The sequence below is a fragment of the Copidosoma floridanum genome, unplaced genomic scaffold (assembly GCF_036245765.1).
Source record: "Copidosoma floridanum isolate Cflo_tuat_1 unplaced genomic scaffold, Cflo_Japanese_pri ptg000025l, whole genome shotgun sequence".
Classification (NCBI taxonomy): domain Eukaryota; kingdom Metazoa; phylum Arthropoda; class Insecta; order Hymenoptera; family Encyrtidae; genus Copidosoma; species Copidosoma floridanum.
In genome coordinates this window covers 5,628,696-5,649,111 of record NW_028321902.1, presented here as the reverse complement: position 1 = coordinate 5,649,111, position 20,416 = coordinate 5,628,696, and the positions used below count along the sequence as shown (strand labels likewise).

At 40.0% G+C, this 20,416-nt stretch overlaps 2 protein-coding genes across 3 annotated transcripts; both read right to left on the bottom strand.

Moving 5' to 3' along the window:
• Window positions 1–1,322: 1,322 nt before the first annotated feature.
• Window positions 1,323–9,597, bottom strand: LOC106642666 (uncharacterized). The gene is made up of 7 exons (XM_089595308.1): window positions 9,261–9,597; window positions 8,304–8,704; window positions 5,795–5,911; window positions 3,704–4,000; window positions 3,327–3,638; window positions 2,131–2,586; window positions 1,323–1,443 (listed from the first exon to the last, which is right to left on the bottom strand). Exons 2-6 carry the CDS (start codon window positions 8,322–8,324, stop codon window positions 2,191–2,193), a joined length of 1,143 nt encoding a protein of 380 aa, XP_089451434.1. The 5' UTR covers window positions 8,325–8,704; window positions 9,261–9,597; the 3' UTR covers window positions 1,323–1,443; window positions 2,131–2,190.
• Window positions 9,598–14,641: 5,044 nt separating this feature from the next.
• LOC106642702 (transmembrane protein 42) lies at window positions 14,642–18,929 on the bottom strand. 2 transcript variants are annotated; one of them, XM_089595224.1, is made up of 5 exons: window positions 18,707–18,929; window positions 16,011–16,140; window positions 15,431–15,577; window positions 14,804–15,015; window positions 14,642–14,701 (listed from the first exon to the last, which is right to left on the bottom strand). In XM_089595224.1, the coding sequence occupies exons 2-4, from the start codon at window positions 16,116–16,118 to the stop codon at window positions 14,812–14,814; spliced, it is 459 nt and encodes a 152-aa protein (XP_089451350.1). In that variant the 5' UTR covers window positions 16,119–16,140; window positions 18,707–18,929; the 3' UTR covers window positions 14,642–14,701; window positions 14,804–14,811. The 2 variants fall into 2 exon arrangements, with proteins under 2 accessions (XP_089451350.1, XP_089451351.1); XM_089595225.1 differs by lacking the exon at window positions 18,707–18,929 and adding an exon at window positions 18,006–18,035.
• Between the last annotated feature and the right edge of the window lie 1,487 nt (window positions 18,930–20,416).

The following is a 20,416-nucleotide window of genomic DNA, read 5'->3' as shown; positions in this document are numbered from 1 at the left end:
AGCCTTGCAATAATTTTTTTGTTCACAAATAATACGCTGCAGGTATATAATATTGTCGCGACTGCGAGATCATGGCTCATGACCGACCGACTGAGTTATTCAACAACAATAACGAGAACAACAGCAACAACAACAACAACAACAGCAAAACAAACAAGTTTTTTATTCTTCTCTCCTCTTTCGCAAACAACGCTTCATCACGTGTGATAATGATAATTATATTATATACTTCGGTTGCAATGGCACAGTGATAAATTTCTTCGAAATCTTCACCTACAGCGCGTTACAACCTTCATCTTATGCTTAAATTCTGCACATTTATCAACTGTTTTTTTAATTTTTTTTTTTTTTTTTTTATTCACACATGTGTGTAATCGTATATAATCGATTATAACAACTGCCTCGATTTAAGCGAGGCCGGGTAAACAATCTGTTGTTTGGACGGTGTTGTGCAAAACCATTTATCTGTATACATATAAACCTCACCTTGCAAAGGTGGTACGATCTTACAACATCCAAACGTTCGCAATAACGAAAAGCAATCATTAATAACCAATTGTTAAAAAATGCTTTGTTACTTGTGCGTTTATATGTATATGGATTATGTTACAGTATAATAATTATGTGTACGTATAATTTCGTTACCTATAAGGATACATCATTAGTATATATGTGACAGGCGTGAATAACATCATAGCGATGATCAGCGCAGTTTTCACGCTTATTTAAAAAAAAAAAGAAAAAAAAAAACGTAACTTTTTCTTCCCCCCTTCCAACAAGTGTCTTTATCAAACAAACGAGACCACTCACTTTCACACAAATAAACCAACTCGCGCTTGCCTCTGCCGGTGTGCCGTCGACGTGCCACTCGTGTGCCATATTAACTATAATATATCCGTTACGTGTGTCGTGTGCATCGTGATATACATATATTATTTTCTCCTCCTCGAAAAAAAATCCTCCACCTTTTGGTTATCCCTCTTCATTTTTTGTTGTTGGTGCTTTGGCGTGTGCTTCCAAAAAACCTTTTTTTCATTTCCCGAAAGTCCATGTGGAAAATGTATATACCCATGGCAAAGAAGAAAAAAAAAAAAAGTCACTCGCGAGTAAGTAGACGCGCTTTTTTTACTTTCATGAATTTTGGTGACGGCTGTGGTGGTAGCGACGGCGCAAGTATACAGAGACCGGTCATATCGTGTTCCTTTGCGCGTGCAGCTTCTGCAAGCGGAACTGGATGGGCAAAAAAAATCCAAAGTACATTGTATGTAGGGGTAAAATGTAGCAATGTTGAGGTCAGTACCGTTTCAGCGTGGCAGCAGGAGCTCAATAACGGGCGGGGCTGTAGACGCAAGGGCAGCTGGTGTCCCTGCAGATGTGCTGGTAGGACCTCGAGCGTCCGTAGCCGTAGGGCCGTCCGTACATTGATGCCTGTGGATGAGCGATCTAATAACATTCGGGAGGAAAATGCAAATTTCATGTTTTAGTTTCGTGTAGAAAATATACAGAAAAAATAGGGGCAACCCAAGAGAAAATAATATCACTTGTTTCGTTATGTTATTTATATGATATAAATATGGGTAACAAATAACAATTAATAATAACAGGTTTCAGGCTATAATATAATAGTATAGTATTTATCATTCATTTGACATTATATACTGAGAGTAAATAATAGTTTTTATCATTTTTTTGTTCTTTGTAAAATCTAAATTGAAAGATAACATACGATTTAATCTTATTTTTATCAACAACTAGTATGAATAATTCATAGTAATTTTTATCCGTTACTTCAAAAAATATATGTTTTATGTTGTTACAAATAATAAGTATCATAAGCTATTAGTTATAATTGATGACAGTTATTATCGGTTTTTATTTTTATTTTTTCACTTATTGAGGTGTCAAATTCGAAGAAAATAAAAAAATAAATAATAACAGTTATTATAAATTTTATCGTATATCTCAAATATTGATATATTTTTATTACTATTTACAGTTATACTTTGACTTATCGTTGGTTATTCGCCAAAATGATTTAAAATTGAAAGATCACACCGAAAGCTGTGGTAAAAAAAAAAAAAAAAAAAAAAAATGTACAGATCGCACGTTTATAGGGTTCATCATAAGTACCTGTCCTACGAGTGGATCAACGAGGGTGGCGTTGATGGGAGTGAGTGGCTGTAGCCTGTGCTACGTCATCGGTTGGGGCGTGCCGGGCCTCTGGGGCACACCGGGTTGTTGGGGCTGTTGCCGCCTGAACCAGTGCTGGGGCGAAACGGGCGGCGTGTCCCTGGGGGTGGCGGGTGCCGAGCTTGCGGCCAAGTGGGCGCTCGTCGAGTAGCGGCCGGCGGCTGGTCTGCCCCCGGGCCCGGTGACCAGCTGCTGGCCACTACTGACGGGCGCCGAGCGGCCGATCGCCGACAGGCTCAACGTGCTACCGCCGCCGCTTGTGCTGCTACACGCTACCGCTGCCGACAGATCCACCCGGGACATTGCCCTCGAGGGCGGCGCCGAGCTCGTGTAGTAATGCAACCCCGCTGGACCGCTCCTGTACATCATCGTGTCGTCGATCGGTACACAACTACTCTCCTAATTTTAAATAGTTCATGCACGCAGACGCACGATTATATTCATGTGAATTTTTTTTTTTTTTTTTTTTTACACTTTGAGAATAGTTTTTTTTCTAAATAAAGTGTATTATTTATCTTTGAAACATTTTTCATTAGCCACTATTATTGGTAATACAATATTAGACAAAAATTCTGATAAGTATGTATTTGGATTCGTTTTTAAAATATTTTGACAATTTTTTCTTCGTCTTGGATTGTTTTTTTTTTTGTTTTTTTTTTTTTCGTTTCAAAAATTCGAATGGATTGTTTTTGCAGAAAAAAATTTCATCAAATGCAGTTTTATAAAATGTGATTGAACAAATTTATTCTAGCATAAACAATTGTATTTATAAAAAAATTAAAAAACTATCCGTCACCTAGTCTGCTTACACACACTGATAAATTAAAATTTTGTTGATCATATAGGGTAAATAATTTTATCCCCGTCAATAAATATTTTATGTTGTGTATATTTATTAAGTATTGATTTTTTATATTTATTTTTTAAATTGTTCATTAGTGGATCTCTAGATTCAATGAAATATTGATTATTCACTTGTTTTTGTTATGAAACTGTGTAGTGTCTCAGTTGCGCACTTATAACTCTCACCCGAAACAATATATTTATAAGCTATAATTTGAGCTGAAAAAAAAAAAAAAAAAAAAAAAAAAAAGAGTTTTTTCATAAACTCACGTCCAATTGTCCCTGGGTCGAGCCAACGCGCTACCCGTGCGCGCGAGTCCCGGTGACGGTGGCGCGGACGGGAGCATCCTGGGTGTCTGCGGAGGAGTACGGCCCGCGTTGGGCACCGACGTTGCGCTGCTCGTCGAGGATTTACGGCGCGGGTTGCGCTTCGAGGGCTGCCGGCAGATCCCGGTGGGGCAGTTGCGGCCCATCGGGCAGTTGCCCTCGCAGAGCTCGCGCGCCAACGCCAAGCCCTCGTAGCTCACCAGGGTCTGGCGACACGCCTCCGCGTCCTGGGACGACAGAGCCAGGCTGGGAAAGCGCTCGCGAAGACGCTGCCTCTCCTGTACGGGGCATGAATGTCAGGTGGTCATGTGTATACAAGGTATACACCTGCCCAATTATATACCTCCTGGAGTCGAGTCGACTCGAAATCCTCGAGCTGCTGTTGGAAGCCCACGTTCGGGTTGGCCACCGCCCTGCCGACCCTCACGACCTTCAGGGCGTCCTTCCACGAGAGACTCGTCGTGCTCATTATGTACGCCACCGCCACGGTCACGCTCCGCGACATTCCGGCCAAACAGTGGATGAGGACGTTGCCGCCGCGCAGTCGGGCCGAGTGTATGAAGTCGTTGCACATGGAAAAGTACTGGGAGAGATTCTGGTCGGGCGTGTCGGCGGCCAGGATGCATAGGTAATGCTTGTCCTGCGTGTGTCGAGGAGTTGATTAATTCATGTTCATTTTTTTTTTTTTTTTTTTTTTTTAACACTGGAATGCCTCGTACAACGTGTGTATACTTGTCGCGCAGAAACAGTGAGTAATTTACAGTTTTAATTGATGCACGTACATTGGAGTGTCCAAAATGTTTGTTTTAGTCGTATACCCATGGGAATAACATGTATTTTAATTGCGAATATACATAACATAATGATTTTCAATCCAATTTCAGTAGAATAGGAACTATCTACTAAGTTTTTTTTTTTTTTTTTTTTTTTTTTTTTTTTTTTTTTTTTTTTTTTTTTGTAAGATAAAACAAAATAGTAAGCAAATAATATATACGTACAGCCGTTAAAGTGAATTGTTATAGCTAAAGAAAAAAAGTTTTTTTAATAAATGAACAGATTATGATATTGAGTAGTTAATTAATGTTTATTTTAATTTAAATCGAGGATGGAGGTGTTCTGTCTCCTTGAGGTAACGTTGGTTACGTAGAAGAAATAATAGAAAATTTTATTGGGTTAAAATAACGGAAGAATTCATCAAATTTTTCTTAATTCTGCGGGGTGTGCTTGAGCTGCTGCAGGGGTTCCGAACATATAGAGCCACGAAAAAAATAATGGAAAATTTCATTGGACATTTATATTGAGCCAACATATTCTGAATTCATGTCATGAAAAAAAGTGCAAAGTATTTGAATAGAATGAAATGTAAATAATAAAATAACACATTGGAAGTGTTTGAAAATATGTTGAAGAGAATAAATAATGAAATTGTTTTACGAGTACATTAAACTTTCAACAAAAAGGTTTATAACTTTACTATTAAGTGAATTTTCACTCTTTATGAGACGAAATGAATAACATAAAATTTGAAATAATGTTATAATAAGGCCATATATTGGCTATTACTAAAATTATAAAAAAAAAAAAAAAAGTATGAACACGCCGGGGGTCTGACTCCCAATTACCACTTATCTCAGCGAGCCACTACGTTTTTTTTTTTCGACATTAGTAGCAGCTCAAGCCAAGCCTTACACATGGGTAGGTCAGAGCCAGTGTGCACACAACTCTGACTACTGAAAAGCTAATTCGGCTATATATACTAACCAAGTACTTTTTTCGCCACTTGCGGGAAAGGCACCGGAGCCACGCGGTTGGAGACGCAATCACAACAGCAGTGTTGTCTATCCGTTGTCGATAACTAATTAATAATAGTATTGTAGGTGACCGGTAACCGCTAATTTAACGCTGTAGTATACCTATATGTTGCAAAAGGCACGACATATGTATAAACTTTCCAACGAGGCCAAACGTCGATGGCCAATTAAATCGTGTTTCAAAATAGTGATGTACTATCACTTTTTCAGGAGCTTCGAGAATATTTTTCCGGCGATTGAAAGGCAAGAAGGAGTCTCAAATATGTAGTATACGAGTAAAAAATAGTGTTAAATAAAATTCCTTTCTCAACTATTGAAATTTCAGCGGGTATACGACTAAAAAGTAAAAATTTGGGAAATAACGGACAATGCAAACGTACATCAAAAATTCTTATAATGATTTAAAAAAACAAGAGAAAATAAAAATAAAAACACTGCAGTCGCTGTGAAAAAAAAAAATGTAAATTGTTATAAATTCCACAGTAATACACGTGTACGTTTATTGATCGTGTCCCGTGCGTGCAGCGAAAACCGTGCAGGCATTATTTGTTTTTCCAAACTGATCGACAAGAGAGAGAGAGAGAGAGTAAATTAATTTTACTATAATAACAAATCAACATTACGGAATGCAATCGTCGAGCCGCGTCGTGGATGGCGAGGATGTGCGTGATCTCGAAGCGCTCGAGTTGCGCCGAGTCCTTGCTGTCTCGGTAATTGCCCACGTACAAGCCTGGTAGAACCTATTATAGAGAACGTATTTTTTTTTTTCATTATCACAGTCCCTCGGTTGATGTATCTAATAACTATAAAAAAAAAAAATTTCGCGATCGATGACCATAATCAATTTAATCAAGCATAAACTTGTGCTGTATCATTTCCCCACTTACAAAAAAAAAAAAAAAATTTTACTACATGATAGCTGTCGCATAATAAAAAATAAAAGATCCATTCATCCGGCTAATGTAGAAAAACGCAACGCGTAAATGACCACGACTCAATAAACCATATACTTATAAAGGGGCGTGTAAAATCGATCCAGCGACCACTGCAGCTTTCACGCTCTACTTATGTCATCCCCTTTACCGACCTGTAAGTAGGTTTGGTAACAACTTTACTAATAAAGCAGTCGACGTGTCGATTATTATTTCACACATCACATATTTTGCTGTAACACGTAGTATTTAAAGTAAAATATTTCTAAATACTTTGATTCTTTTTTTTTTCCTAAATTGTTTGTATGTAATTTTATTAGGTACTGTGTGTATAAACAGTATGAAAAACAAATTTTTTTTTTTGCATAAAACATTTTTAGCGCCAAATTATATTTCGAAAAGTGCCCAAGTCTGGCACCAAATGTGTTCAATCGGTGATTAAATTTTTTATTGTTTGTAAAACGCCACATTTGTAAAACTGTACAGTAACAGACTGTAAAATCTTTGGTACAATATTTTCACACATGTATTTCATGTAAAAAGGATACTTTCACCCTTCAACATTGTACGAGTCAGCATAGTTGCTTAAAAATATAGCCAATTATATATCTGTTACGAAGGTTAATTAATAATGTAAGTCACTTTGACAAAATTTTTGTAAGCGCATAGTAATTTGGATTTACTCCGTAATTTAACATAATTTTTAATGTGTAAAAAAACAAATGAAACAAGTTTAGACTTTGACTTTGAATCGAGTCAAGTTTGCAACAAATAAGCACGTAAAAATACAAAAAATAAAAATATAAAATTTATAATAACTCATAAGCCTCGGAATAAACAAACAAACAAACATCTGGCTGTTATCTTGTGTACTCATGGACGAAAAAAAAAAAAAAAAAAATTGCCGAGTCCCGAAACAAACCCGAAACTGTTGTTCTTTGTTTTTCATTTCATTTTATTAAAATCCACAGCTTGTCAACAGGAGACAAACACAACCAAGGACCCTTGGCCCCGCGTCTTGTACTATATCCTTCATCGTATTGAATTTTAGATTTTCAACGGAACCACCCCCCCCCCCTTCCTTACTCCCAAGGGGTAACTCAATAATTCAGGTGAACCCCCTTCCCTCGAGGTCCAACATAAAGACGGAAATAAAATCTCGAAACGACCCCACTGCTCCTACGAGCAAATGCAACTGTTGTTCGAACTACACAAAAGAGATAAATAATTAATAAATCACCCCTATATTTATCGCAAGAGTTTTTCCGGACAAACGACGAAAAATCGATACAAATGCAGTTTTCATTAATAAAATCGCGTGCCAACATACCCCCGTCGTATATCCATAGCCATCTCGTATTTTCATGATGTGTAGGTATACCCGACAAATTTGTCACACATACCGGCCCTTTGCAGCTCCGATTAAGCATCGTCAGTGAGAATATTTCAAGAACACGACATGTACATGTATACACTTTGGTCGTACACAAACCAAAGTGATCTCGAGCGACCGGTTAATCATGTATCGGTTAAATACTCGGGGCGAGCTGCGGGTCAAGTGGCCAATAAATTCTGTAAAAATAGGCCTCTCCTCGGCGCGCGTCTCACCTACAACACCACGTGCATTGTACCTATATACACACAACCAATTTTCCAACCACATCGCAAAATTAACTCGGATATAATAGTGCAGGGTATGTCAAGTGCCACTTGCACGTATTATATACCTCGTGGCACGGAGGGTAATCAGAGGGAGGCCGGTAACGACCGAGGCTGCATTACACCCTATTCGGGACGAAAATAAACATCCGCGCGCGCGCGCATCGGGTTAATATTAATCGAACGCTGTATACCGCGAGTGTACTCGATTACGAGTGCCTGCCGCGACGGATTCTAATCGCCCCCTCCCCTTCTCTCTGTACAGAGGCACTTTTTGTACCCCCAAATATATATGTAATCGAAGGTGCTGTGGGAGATGAAACATTTTTCAAACTATAGATCGACGTTTACTTGGAATCCTCTTTGATGTACCCGTGCTCGGAAAAAAAAAAAAAAAAAGAAAGAAAGGGTTTAATCCAATAAACGATCACACGAAACGAGCAAAAGTGACATTTCTCTTGATGATTCTATTTGTTTTTTTTTTTTTTGTGTGCCCGATACAGGTGTTTGTAAGTATATATACATGCGCTCGAGGGCTCACCTTGTTCATGCCATTGCCCATGTTGGCAGTGGGGGTGCAGTCTACAGTTGGCCCGGCTCGCAGTGACGTGGGGCCTCTCGAATAGGTTGATCCGTTGGGTCGCGGGCGCCGATATGGTAATCATCGGGGGTCCTCGGCCGCGCAACGCTAAGGACAGCGGGTGCATGGTCTCGGCCGGTTTTAGCCGCGACTCGGCGTCCGACGAGCCTCCGGTGCGAGTACGCCTGTACTCCCTTGGTCACGCGCCGCATGGCTCTTATTGTTGGCCGGTGACGTTGGCGAGGCCCCTCCATGCTCCCTTTTCGGTTGTTTCTCGCGACTACTTGGTTTCTTCCACTTAGACGGACAGCAGAGGGGAGGGATTCGATTGCACTCGGACGTGATTAAGTGGCTGGCTGGCTCTGGAGAAGAATTTTTTTTTCTCTCTTTTACCGTGTCTATTGCAGGGTGTGTGCAAAGAGTATCTTGGTGCTTTTCTTTTGCGCTACTCCGTTTAATGAGGTTCGCGGGTGCAACTCCGTTTTTTTTTCACCCCAATTAATCCTTTCGTTAATTGGTACGTTTTTTTGTTTTTTCATCGCAATTGATAATACTTTGTTGCACAAGCATCAAAGTGCACCTATTTCTGATCATTTTTCTTATTCTTTCCCACAGAAAACCACACGTATACGTTTCTTTTTTTTTTTTTGTTTCAAGTGCACCGCGTTATTTGTTACAGGATTATTGTCAGTTTTCAAATTGTATAGGCAAAGGTCGATCACAATTAGGGTGTACCTTGTTTAAAAGTATATAACTTGCATCGCACGATTTTTGTTGGGAAAAATTTTCTTATTAAATTGTTGTAAGGTAAGTGGAAATGAAAAAAAAAACATTTTTAACAATTCCAACAAAGCATGCGTCTAATGAAAACAACAAAATATAAGCCATAGGAAATGTACCTCGTATAGAAAATCTTACATTTACATTGTCGGTCCGAATTAGTGGCGTCATCAACACCTCGTCGTCGCCCTCCGCATATCGTCAGTTTCTGTGCTACCCCATAATTCGGCCAAGCGCTGCGTCCATTTCTGTACACACCTGCGTGTTTTCAATTAAAACCATCTCAGAGAGACGATGACAATTCATCGTTCACACACGAGCCAAGCAAACCGATTTTACGACTATGGGTCGATTTTTTGGGTTATTTGTCAACTATTGCATACATATATACTTAATGTGCAATGTACTATGAATTTGTGAGTGTTGCTCGAGCCAAAGTGGCTAATTGCCCCGCGATACCGAATCTTTTTGCATGTACAAGTTGTTCCTAATACGTGTTTATATATATATATATATATGTGTGTGTGTGTGTCTGTGTGTGTGGGTACGTAGTGCACGAGACTATTAATTCCTTGAGCCGAGGGTAGGTGTACACGGATATTTTTTCGATTTTTCTTTTTTCACTTTAAACGTAATTTCTTTGCTGGGAGTGTAATGTGCTGCAAAAAAAAAAAAAAAAAATTTTCCTCCAGCAAAAACGATGCATTGCCATTGGAAAGGAAAAAAGAGAGAGAGTCCATGATTTTTAATGTAAAATACTCTACGTTATAAAACGTATGGCACTTATATCTGTAAGAAATAAAAAAGGTTTCCTTAATATCGTGTCGTGAATAGCGATGAATAAAAAATGTTCTCTCAAAGTGTTAAAAAAGTCCATAAAAAATACTTAATCGCGCTCAAGCCTGGGTATAAATACAATATACCCATATAAATCGTGTTACCCGCACAAATGACTAATGTATATCGTTCCTTCATTATCAAGGTGAAAAAGAAAAAAAAAAAAAAAAATAGAAAAAAACGACCGAAGGCCAAGCGTGTCGATATACCCGCGCCGTTAGAGGGTGGGAAGGGGGCGCCGGAGAAACAATTACTCCCGGGAGGCTAATTTCTGCAATTCGACGCGATTAACATTCAAAGTCGAATATTACTGTGACGATTGGTTCGATCGATCGGCCCTCGGTTGGCGCGATTTTTCCTTTGCCCGTCAACAATTACCTTGCCGCTATTTTTTCTTTTTTTCGAAAAACAGAAAAACGACCCTCCGCGGTCGATTGATGCATCAGCGGGAACTTGAAGAGATAAAAAAAAGGTCAATCTAAAATATGGGAGAAAAAGGGCCCTGGGCGTGGCGGCGGGCGAGCACCTCAGCTGGACTGACCAAGAGAGAGGTGCAACCCCCCCCCCCCCACCGTATAGAGAAAGGAGGACGCGGACTGAAAAAAAAAAAAAAAATGCATTTGCTCCTCCAAAGAGCGAGTGTAAGTGTCCGTCACTGCACGCGGGGGGGGGGAGTAATTTTTAATCTTTCGCGTGGATCTCTCTCCCTTCCAGAGGGTTGCTGCTGGCTCTTGTGCGAGTACACAAAGGGCCAATCATCGACGTTTACGTCTCATTTGCGCCATGTACATACAATTGTTTTACACCCAAAATTACTCGAGTTGAAAAAAGAGCGATTTTTTCTCTTACCGATTTTAGATCGCTGATCGGTAAAACGAGGGACGGTAGCTATTGGCCCGATGTACTTGCATAAGTGTAGACGGGTATTAAATTACTCTAATTTGGAATAAATCGAGAGGGGAAGAAGATCGGTAAGCTATATATACTCGTCTGTTATACGCGCGTTATTTCTTTCGCTCGGTTATTTATGCGCGTTACTCACGCTATCGACATTGCGCACATCCTGTCGATATTACGAGACTCGAGTGCCCGTAGTAACTGTTTTACAATAGAAAAAACATCCTGCCGATTTAGCCCAACCCCACATGCCACGCCAACAAAACACGAGTGCATTCAAAAAGATAATGGTGAAATATAAAAAAAAAAATCCGTGTAAGAAAGAGTAAAAATTCCCGAGAGGGAGTCGCAACTCCGGTGCAGTGCACACATCACTTGAGTTGGTATATTTTTTGGCGCCCAGGGAAGATACGACATATCTCTCCTTTGGAGTGAGCAAAGCGCTTTTTGTTTGTAGGGTACATGAAAAAAAAAAAAAAAAAAAAAAAAAATAGCTTGCAACCGGAAAAGGAAAACCTACAAAATCGTCCTTGCCAACCTTACCACTCGGGATTAACCTAATAGCGATGTGCAATTTATGTAACCCTCAATAACATCATCGTCATCATAATTTTCGATGCAACAATGTATATAATCGATCTACCGGAGCAGTGTTTTAACTTTGGCCTCAAAAATATACTCATTGGAACCGTAAAACTAACTCTTATTACACGTAAAAAAAAAAAAAAAAAAAAAAGGATTATCCATATAATAATAAGCCAAATGAAAAAAAAAAAAAAAAAAAAAAAACATTGTCTATAAAGGGGCGGGAAGGAAGCCCAGAGATACGAGAAGTGGAGGCCGCAAGCTTGCGTTTCAAGTGCATAATACACGTATATATTATAAAAGTAGGTAATGCATACAGCGTAGCCTTATTACCTAGATATATGCATGCATGTAGAAGAAATTTAAAAAAAAAAAAAAAAAAAAGAGCTGCATGGTCATACGATGGGTAACGAGTGCGCGGTATATATAGTCGACATCAATCAAACAGCTGCTCTTGCGATATAAATATATACATATACATAGTATGTAGCCATTACGCGTACCTTTATTGTTGTAATACATAAAATATAATACAGCGTTTTTAGCATTTGTTGGATTCTCCATTATTTTGTGGTGTATATATATATATATACGTGTAATTGTTACTATTGGGTGAGAAATGATTTTCTTTTTTTTCTCTCTCAGGCGCACTATTGTCCTTATACATATACATTATACATACGTGCACTTTGATTGACAAGTCGAGCTTTGATCGCCCGAAGCGACGCAATTGCACCTAAAATTCAACACACCCTCGACACATATATTGCTTGGGGGGGGTGGGGGGGAAACAAGCTAATCAGGGTGTATAGGGACGCACCGATCCCCCAAGTAAGTACACAATCAACTCGGCCCATCGGGAGAGGAACAGCGCCACTCCTCCTCGGCAAATCCAAGCCTCTCTCTCTCTCTCTCCTCCAAGTGGCCCACCCCACCCAATATATGTATACACATCACACAAGCATCGGGCGTAAAATCGGCCGATCTCTCAATGTTTTTTTTTTTTTTTTTTTTTTTTCTCCCTTCACAAAGACACAAGCTCCTCTCTCTATCCTTGTACCTGCACGCACTCGCGACGAATCGAGCCGCGCACCCGGCGAGCTCTCAACAATCCACCCGCTCTATCACTACACAAAATCCACGATCTATATCGAGACCCGCGTTATAATTATCATTTCACGGCTACATGGCCTATTTGGTATATATATCGCACACTGCCTCCTACATACACATACATATAATATATATTTACATCATCTCGCTGTGCATCGTTGATGCACGCGTGCACGTATACTGTACCAATTGTATCGCACGTGATGAGAACACATCTCGCGGATTGCGCGCCTGAGGTTCGTATGTATATATATTTTTTTTTTGTCGTTTTTTTTCTTGACCGTTTTGTTTTGTTTTTGTTTTTAATCAAGAACCGCGAGTACGCACAGCTGACGGGAGTGCTCTCTCGTTACGTTAGTGTCATCGGAGGGAGCGGTGGACAGATACGAGAGGGGGGGGGGAGGAGCACCTCCGACCCGCGACTCTGGCCGAGATAGACTGAGAAGTCGGAGTTTGAGACCTCCTCCTCCTCCTCCTCGCTCACTTGCAACGATATACATAGGAGGGTGGGAGGGAGGGAGGGATGCTATAGCTGCTCTCTGCACACCCTCGTTTGCTATATTATATACCTGCACCTCTTTCTTGCTGCACATGCACTGCACATACGTACAGGGTAGTCGTTGTATGTATATATGTATGGGGGTGGGGCGAGGGGGTGGACGCAAGCGCCGCTCGATAAAGGACAACCTACTGCCTTGCGCCACCCCCTATATACTCGCACACATACAAATATATACGGGTAGGAGCGGGGAGGGATGTGCATACTCTTCTTGAGAGGCTATATATACCTATGCAACCGCCAACACTCTGCCCTGCTGGTACACTCGCGATCATGTGGATGATTTCGGAGGTAGTAGACATACATACATACATTACCCATCAACCACCATCCCGGGAATCTAGTTTTTTTCTTTTTTTTTTTTCTTTTTTTCCTTCCTTTTTCAAGTATCGCGCTTTTTTATAATCTAGGGTTTGAAGCTAAAATGATGATGGTAATTTAAATAACTCGATTGGAACGAGAACAAAATTCAGCGAGGATTTAAATAGGGGGGGGTGGGGGGAAGGTGGAAATCAATTTTTGTACGACTATTGCGTGTATAAAACCGGTCACTTTATTATTTTGTTCTTCCCCGTTTGTGTATCGTTATAATCCGTCCTCCTCGGGAGAGTCGAGTTTTAATTTACAAATTGGTTACACCAATTGCGCGCCCCCTCCAAGTGACGGGCCCTTACGGAGGATTTATACGTCTATAATTACTATACGTGTATTGATTCATTTAACCTTATTTTTCTTATATACGTGTAATTTATATTTAAAGGATTTGAAAGCTACACTGGGCACACGAGAGCTTGAAAAAAAAACAAACAAACAAACAAACAAACAAAAATAATAACAGAAAAGAAAAAACTACCAGAGAAGAATAGAGGGGGGGGGGAACTAGAGCGCCTAGCCGGCAGGTCTCGTTAAATCGTCGACGAGGCGCAGGGCCACTGTCTATATATACACTTCTTTTCGTTTCTTCCCTTTCTTTCTTTTCTCCGTCTTCCCGGCGCTTCTCTTCCATTTCACGTAAACAATGGAAGTTTGAAAGAAGGAAAAAAAAAAAAAAAGGAACAGATCTTTCAAGCCCATTTGACAAACTCCGCCCGCGCGACTCGTAATTATACCGTCATTAGCAAATAACGAATCTCATACGTGAAGTCTATATCGTAGTCCGTGACCATTTTCCTTTGTTTTTTTTTTTTTTTTTTTTAATATACTTTACCTGTTCCTCGATAAAATACAAAAAAATGTGCTTACCGGATCGAGTCGGTTGGAAAAAAAAAAAAAAAGTACCCTCGACGGTAGCTCGACGGATAGAAAGGAAAAAAGGCCGCGTTTCGCCCGGCCGATGAAATATTAAGTAAACTCGAAACGGCGCAATCCAGCGTCAAACGAGTCCTCAGTGGCTACTCTCGAATCTTTTAAACTTTGATCACACGTGCAGCATCCAATACGCGTGCCTCTGAACCCTTATCCCATGTATATATAAACTCGCGCTTAAGCTCCCCTCGATGCACAAATACGTTTCCGAGCCAACGAGTTTGCCTGTACATACCACTTGTATTCCTCCGCTTCTGAATGTTTCGTGTTGGTATATTTTGGGCTGAGAAATAAACAATAGCTTTTGATTTGGATGACCAAAATGGCACTTGCGTGTGCCAGTCAATTTATTACATCAGCATTGTATGGTAAAAAAAAAAAACACCTCTGCCTCTATTCGCGCTTGAATTTCGTATCATCATCATCTTCTTCTTCTTGGATACCAGCAGTGTCCGCGAGTTTTTTCGAATCATCGGTCACCACTTCGTTTGACTCGGGTGAGTTGCAGATGCACAGCAGTCCCAGGAGCACGAGGGTCGTGCCGCACCACCAGGTCAGCGACGTCGACTCCCCAAACACCAGCCAGCCCAGCAGTGCCTATATTGTGACATCGTACATGATTTTAAAACAGAAGGAATAAACGTACAGATGTACGATTAATAAATTATATATACTCGTGACACTGTCACTTTGGATTTGGACAAAAAAATCCCCCCCCCCCCTCGCTATTCGCGATACAATGTTGAGAAAAGCATTCATTTCAGATATTAAAGTTCATTTGAAACTATACTGTATACATTTCAATAAACTTGGAATCTTTTTTTCCTTAACTTCAATGCACTGTTTTTGCCACGAAAAAAATTTAATTTATTTTCAGCCCAAATAAACTATACAGTTTCAAATAACAATGTCCAAGTCCGTCGGTGGTGGCAAGTATACGAGCTAATTGTTTTCGAAAAGGGCACGAGTGTGCAAGCATATATATATGTATAATCTCATGGGCTGTACTTACGGAGCAAAAGTAGTTGACGGTTGAGCTGGCCACGGTGGCCGGTAGGGACGAGCTTGAACCGACCATCGCTTTGACGAACAACGTGCAGCCCAACGTGTTGCTGACCACCATAGCGCCCAGCAGTAACAGCTTAGCTATTGGGCTCCACTTGAAATTTGCAAATTCATTGTTATACTCGCGATATACTCGTACCGTCTCTTTCCCCCCCCCCATATTTACAATTATTGTACACTCACGTGTATCTATGTATTTTTATAAGTTTATGTTAAAAACTATATACAACGAAGGCCATTTTCATCGGTAGGTACCGTTTTTGATCATTGCTTGTATGAACAAAGCGTGCGAACTTGAAATTTATTTATTTGCTAGATAAGAAAAAAAAAAAAATAGTACTTGCTGCACTGCAGTACACCGAGCAGTAGGAAAAACAAAAAAGCTTCCCACAGATGGTGGTACGTATATTTTATTTCTCTCGTTAAAATTTATGAAAACGACCTGTTTTTCGCACGCGCAAACACACGCATCGATATAACATTGTACTTAATTAAAAAAAAAAAAAAGAAAAACTCGTAATTCTTACCAGGTCGCCCGTGAAGGCAAAGTAGCCGGAAAGTTTGGCAAAAACGCCGCCACCGGTCGCTAACACGCCCGCCAGCACTGCCAAGTGAATACTCGATCCCGCGGCCATTTCTCCTCATTACAATCCTCCACTGGAAACCAAACGGATGCGCAAAGTTACAACGTATTGCATATACATATGTTGTTAAAATTCAAACATTTTCGCTCCGGCCTCGAAAGACTAAGCCATATACTTACGTGTGGCAGTTTTGATTAAAAAAAAAAATGGCGAGAGAAAAAAGTTGGCCAGAGTCGTGCAGACACGCTGAATAATTCGCGAAAAGGTAAAGCGTCGAGGGGGGGGGGGGGGCTTTTGTGTGCACTTATAATAAGTAGAACGATGCCGGGGTCGGTGAGACGGACAGCCGAACGCGATAAACTGCAGCGGCGTGCATAGCGACACTTTTATGTGAAAATAATAAATATTTGCATACGTGTACGGCTTACTTTTGTTCTCCGTCTCTTCAGTTGGATCGAAAAGGTGAAATTGGAAAAGTATAGTGAATTTGAGGCACAATTCGAATCAAAATAAATATGGAAGCACGTTATATTCACTTAAGTTACCATATATGTGTGTATATCCACAGCCAACGTATACTTAACCGTCATTTCACGCTACTTTTGCACCCGTGAAAGCCGCAGACTAAGTTTGTACACGGAACAAAATTTTTTTCGCGCGCGTATACATAAATCAAAATGATGGCACCTTTAATCAAAGTAAAAGTATATGTTTGTGAACAAACATTCGAATTCATCGACGAATGCAATTCAAATTGGGTAATGGGTGTTCTTTTAGAGTGTGATTAAGTGGCAAAGGTCGGGAGATTGAAAAGTGCGGCGCCCACTTTTTTTTAAAAGCCAAAAAGGTTTTAGTAATTTGAATTGTTCCGTTCCGGGGCTCTTTGAGCAACGAGTCTCTCTTTAAATATTCGCGTGTATGCTCTCTTTGTGAGGACACAGAGTTTTTGTTCTCTCCTCCCCCAGCCCTTCATCTCTATTTTAATTATTTCGCGAGATCTAACGGAAAAGAGCTTTTTAAAAAATTTTCTGAAAATGTCAGCTTATAGAGGCCTTTTTTGTTTCGAAATTTTGAAAAAACAAGAATGCCACGAGTTTTTAAAAAACTTTTTCTGTTATTGGCTTTCAACCGGCAATATCCATCTTTTTTGCTTCGACTTGACAAGCTCCACGTACACTATTCCGGAGATATTTTTAGATGCTGTGTATTAATTATTAAAATTTAATTATACTGGTGGAGTGCGACAGTCACGGTGAAACGGTGCAGCAGCTGGCAAGTGGGAAAACTACGCATGATAATTCAATGCCCATAGGAACAAATATATTTTCATTTCGTTTCGAAAAAAAAAAAAGAAAAGAAAAATGTAAGACACGCTTCGAGAGAGGTGGCGAGGTGTACAGTTACATTATTACGGACGCCGCTGCACGTATCTTTAGAATTGGACCCTTGTTGCTCTTTTCAGAGAAATATGTGACCTAACGGACGCTTCGGTTTATGATATTTTAACAATTTAGAAAAACAACCGTCGTTTCATTCCTTGACGTCTACAAACAAATTTGATTGATGTACCCATTTACGATGGATAAATAAATGTGGTTTTAAAATATGCATTTATTACCTTTTTTAGATAAACTATACCGTGTGCGGCTGATGCAGAAAGGGTTGCAGGTTGCGACGAATGAAAAATGAAGGGAAAAAGCAATAACGACTTTGTGACGTGTAACACTGCACTAAACGCGTTTCAAAATAATATACTTTGTTGCTGTGACACACACGCCCATTCATATAATACGTTACTCATACTTGGCTACTTATATACACACTTTACGAAACAGTAAAAGTAAGAGAATTAAGAGGAAGCTTGTATGTAATCTACACCATTATCTACTTTATATTCACATCGAAATCAATCCGAGAAAGTTAATAGATGTACATCACCTTTTACCGCGGTAAGCCGATCGATTGGGGAACTATACTCCCACGCTTATTTCCTTTTTTTTCCAACAAATAAGCCCTGTGTATTATAAAATCCCCGCAGTAACGTCGATATTCCGTTAAAAACATGAAATTTTCAAGTGGGAGACGTTACATTAAATTATATTAATTTCAATTGACATTTTTTTAAAAATCGTCGCGGGTCCCCTATTTACCGTAACGAAAAACCGTATATAATTGTATGTTGAAAAATAATACAACTATAAAGCAAATGAATCGGATCACCAGGTGTGTCTGGTTCTCATTATGGGACAGCACTAAAATTAAGTGCGGGGGGTATAGGGATAATACATAAAAATTGGTGTGAAATTGGACGAGTTTATACTTTAACGTTACATTTACCGCTATATGTACACACGTAGTATGTATATATGTAAAACACATCCGCAGTGCTGCTGCTGCGCGCTTTGCTGCACCAGCACCTTATCTCTCTTTTTCTCTGCCGCATACCTGCTGCTCTGCAGCCCAAGAGATAGAAAGAGAGAGAGAGTTCGACAGGTATGTGTACAACTATAGGTATACACGTATATACGTACCAGAGAGAGGGTAGGTCGCGAGACTCGCGAGAAAGACGTTTGATCGAGTCGAGGTTTAAATGTATCCATATAGGTATGGCATATAAGTATACGTAATAATGTACTTGCCCGTTAGACGTTGATCGTCGCAAGAATCGGAGTTTCGGAATTCGTTCCAGTGCAGCTAAGTACAACATCCGAACGGGTAGTTTAAAAATGGCGCTTGGCTGCAGGATAAGCTCGCAGAGGAGGGTCCAACATCAACAACAACAATCACTGTCACAAGCACGGTCTGTTTCAATCACGACTACGGAGGACGCGTTTTGATAAGACATCGACTTTTTTTTTTTTTTTTTTTCTTAATCTCTCGCCCGAGAGAAGAGGAAGTGTAATACGGAGTCGTATCGCTGTACCTGCCGCCGTGAGGCAGTATCGTTGGCAGCAGGTAACAACAACAACAACGACCTCGGATCGCGACCTAACCTCCAAGCTGCCGCGACACCTGTTCTCCTCGAGTATCCTCCCCGTGAACATCTGCATCGACAGCAGCAGCCACGTAATCCCGAATCGAAGGCATTCCGGGATTTACTGCTATGCCCAAGTGATAAGAATGTAATTATTGACAGTGCTCGTGCAAGTGGCGGTCGTGGTGGTAGTGCGCTTGGCGGTCTGCTCGTGCGATGTTGCAGCGGGTGTCCTGGCTCGCCCGTCTCCACCTCCTCCTCGACTACTCCCCAGGACGACTACGGCATCTCGTTACCAGGTACTTTATTTAGTTCTTTACTTTTATCAAAATTACTAGGCTTTGGAGTCCATATTGCACTGCATTTGTACGAACGGTCAACAGTTTGTTGCGTTACTTTTTTTATTTTATTTACAAAAGCATTCCTTAAAAAACAAAAAAACAAAAAAGAGCTGGGGCCGTAAGTATGTATCTATTACTTTTTTGTTTCCAACCGAGGTGACATTTTTATAATTGTATACGTACGCATAGCGTGTCTATACATCTGAAAAAAATAAACATTAAAATATACTTACTTGTAGCCGTTAGTTGGCGTAGGTCAGTACCTACACTTGGTACGTTATTCGTATATATATAGTTGGGTCAAAAAAATCCTTAAAAAAGATGAGCAAGTCACACATTTTTTTTCTAAATGCAATAGGAATTATATATTTTAGAAATTTCACTCAATGTTAGAGGTATAAAAGCCCTTTTCATTTAGTTATACGCGCGCACGGACGATCGCTGTAAACTCGTAATATTATTTATCTATTGTCGCGTTAATTTTCCTTGCAACAGTTTCACCGGCCTTCGACGAAATCGTAGTTTCTAGAGCGAATAAATGTGAAAAAAAAAAAAAAAAAATTTCTAATATCTCGCAATCACGTATAGGTATCTGACGCATCAAAGTTGTAGCTGATAAATAATAATTTAACGAGCGTTTATTCAGCTGCCTACACTAATGTTGCGTGTATCAGTTTGACTTGAGGTAACTTATTTAAAACATACAATCACTTTCCTCGGTTTCACCTTTCCCTTCGTTGTTTTTTTTTTTTTTTTTTTTTTCTCAATCACACCCCCTGTATAACAACAGCTGTTACACCATAATAATAACAAAAATCTTGTGCAACGCAACATTACATTCCCCATGCACGTAACACACCTAGACCAGCTGTCACCTCGTTTTTACACAATATTTTTATTGTTAGCATTCCCGTCATGCCCGTCTCGCGCGATATTCTATTAGCATTTCAGCGTCGACGCTGACGATTTATTGGAGAAACACTGATAACAGCGAGCCTTTTTTACGTTTATACACACCTAAAAGCCTTCTACCT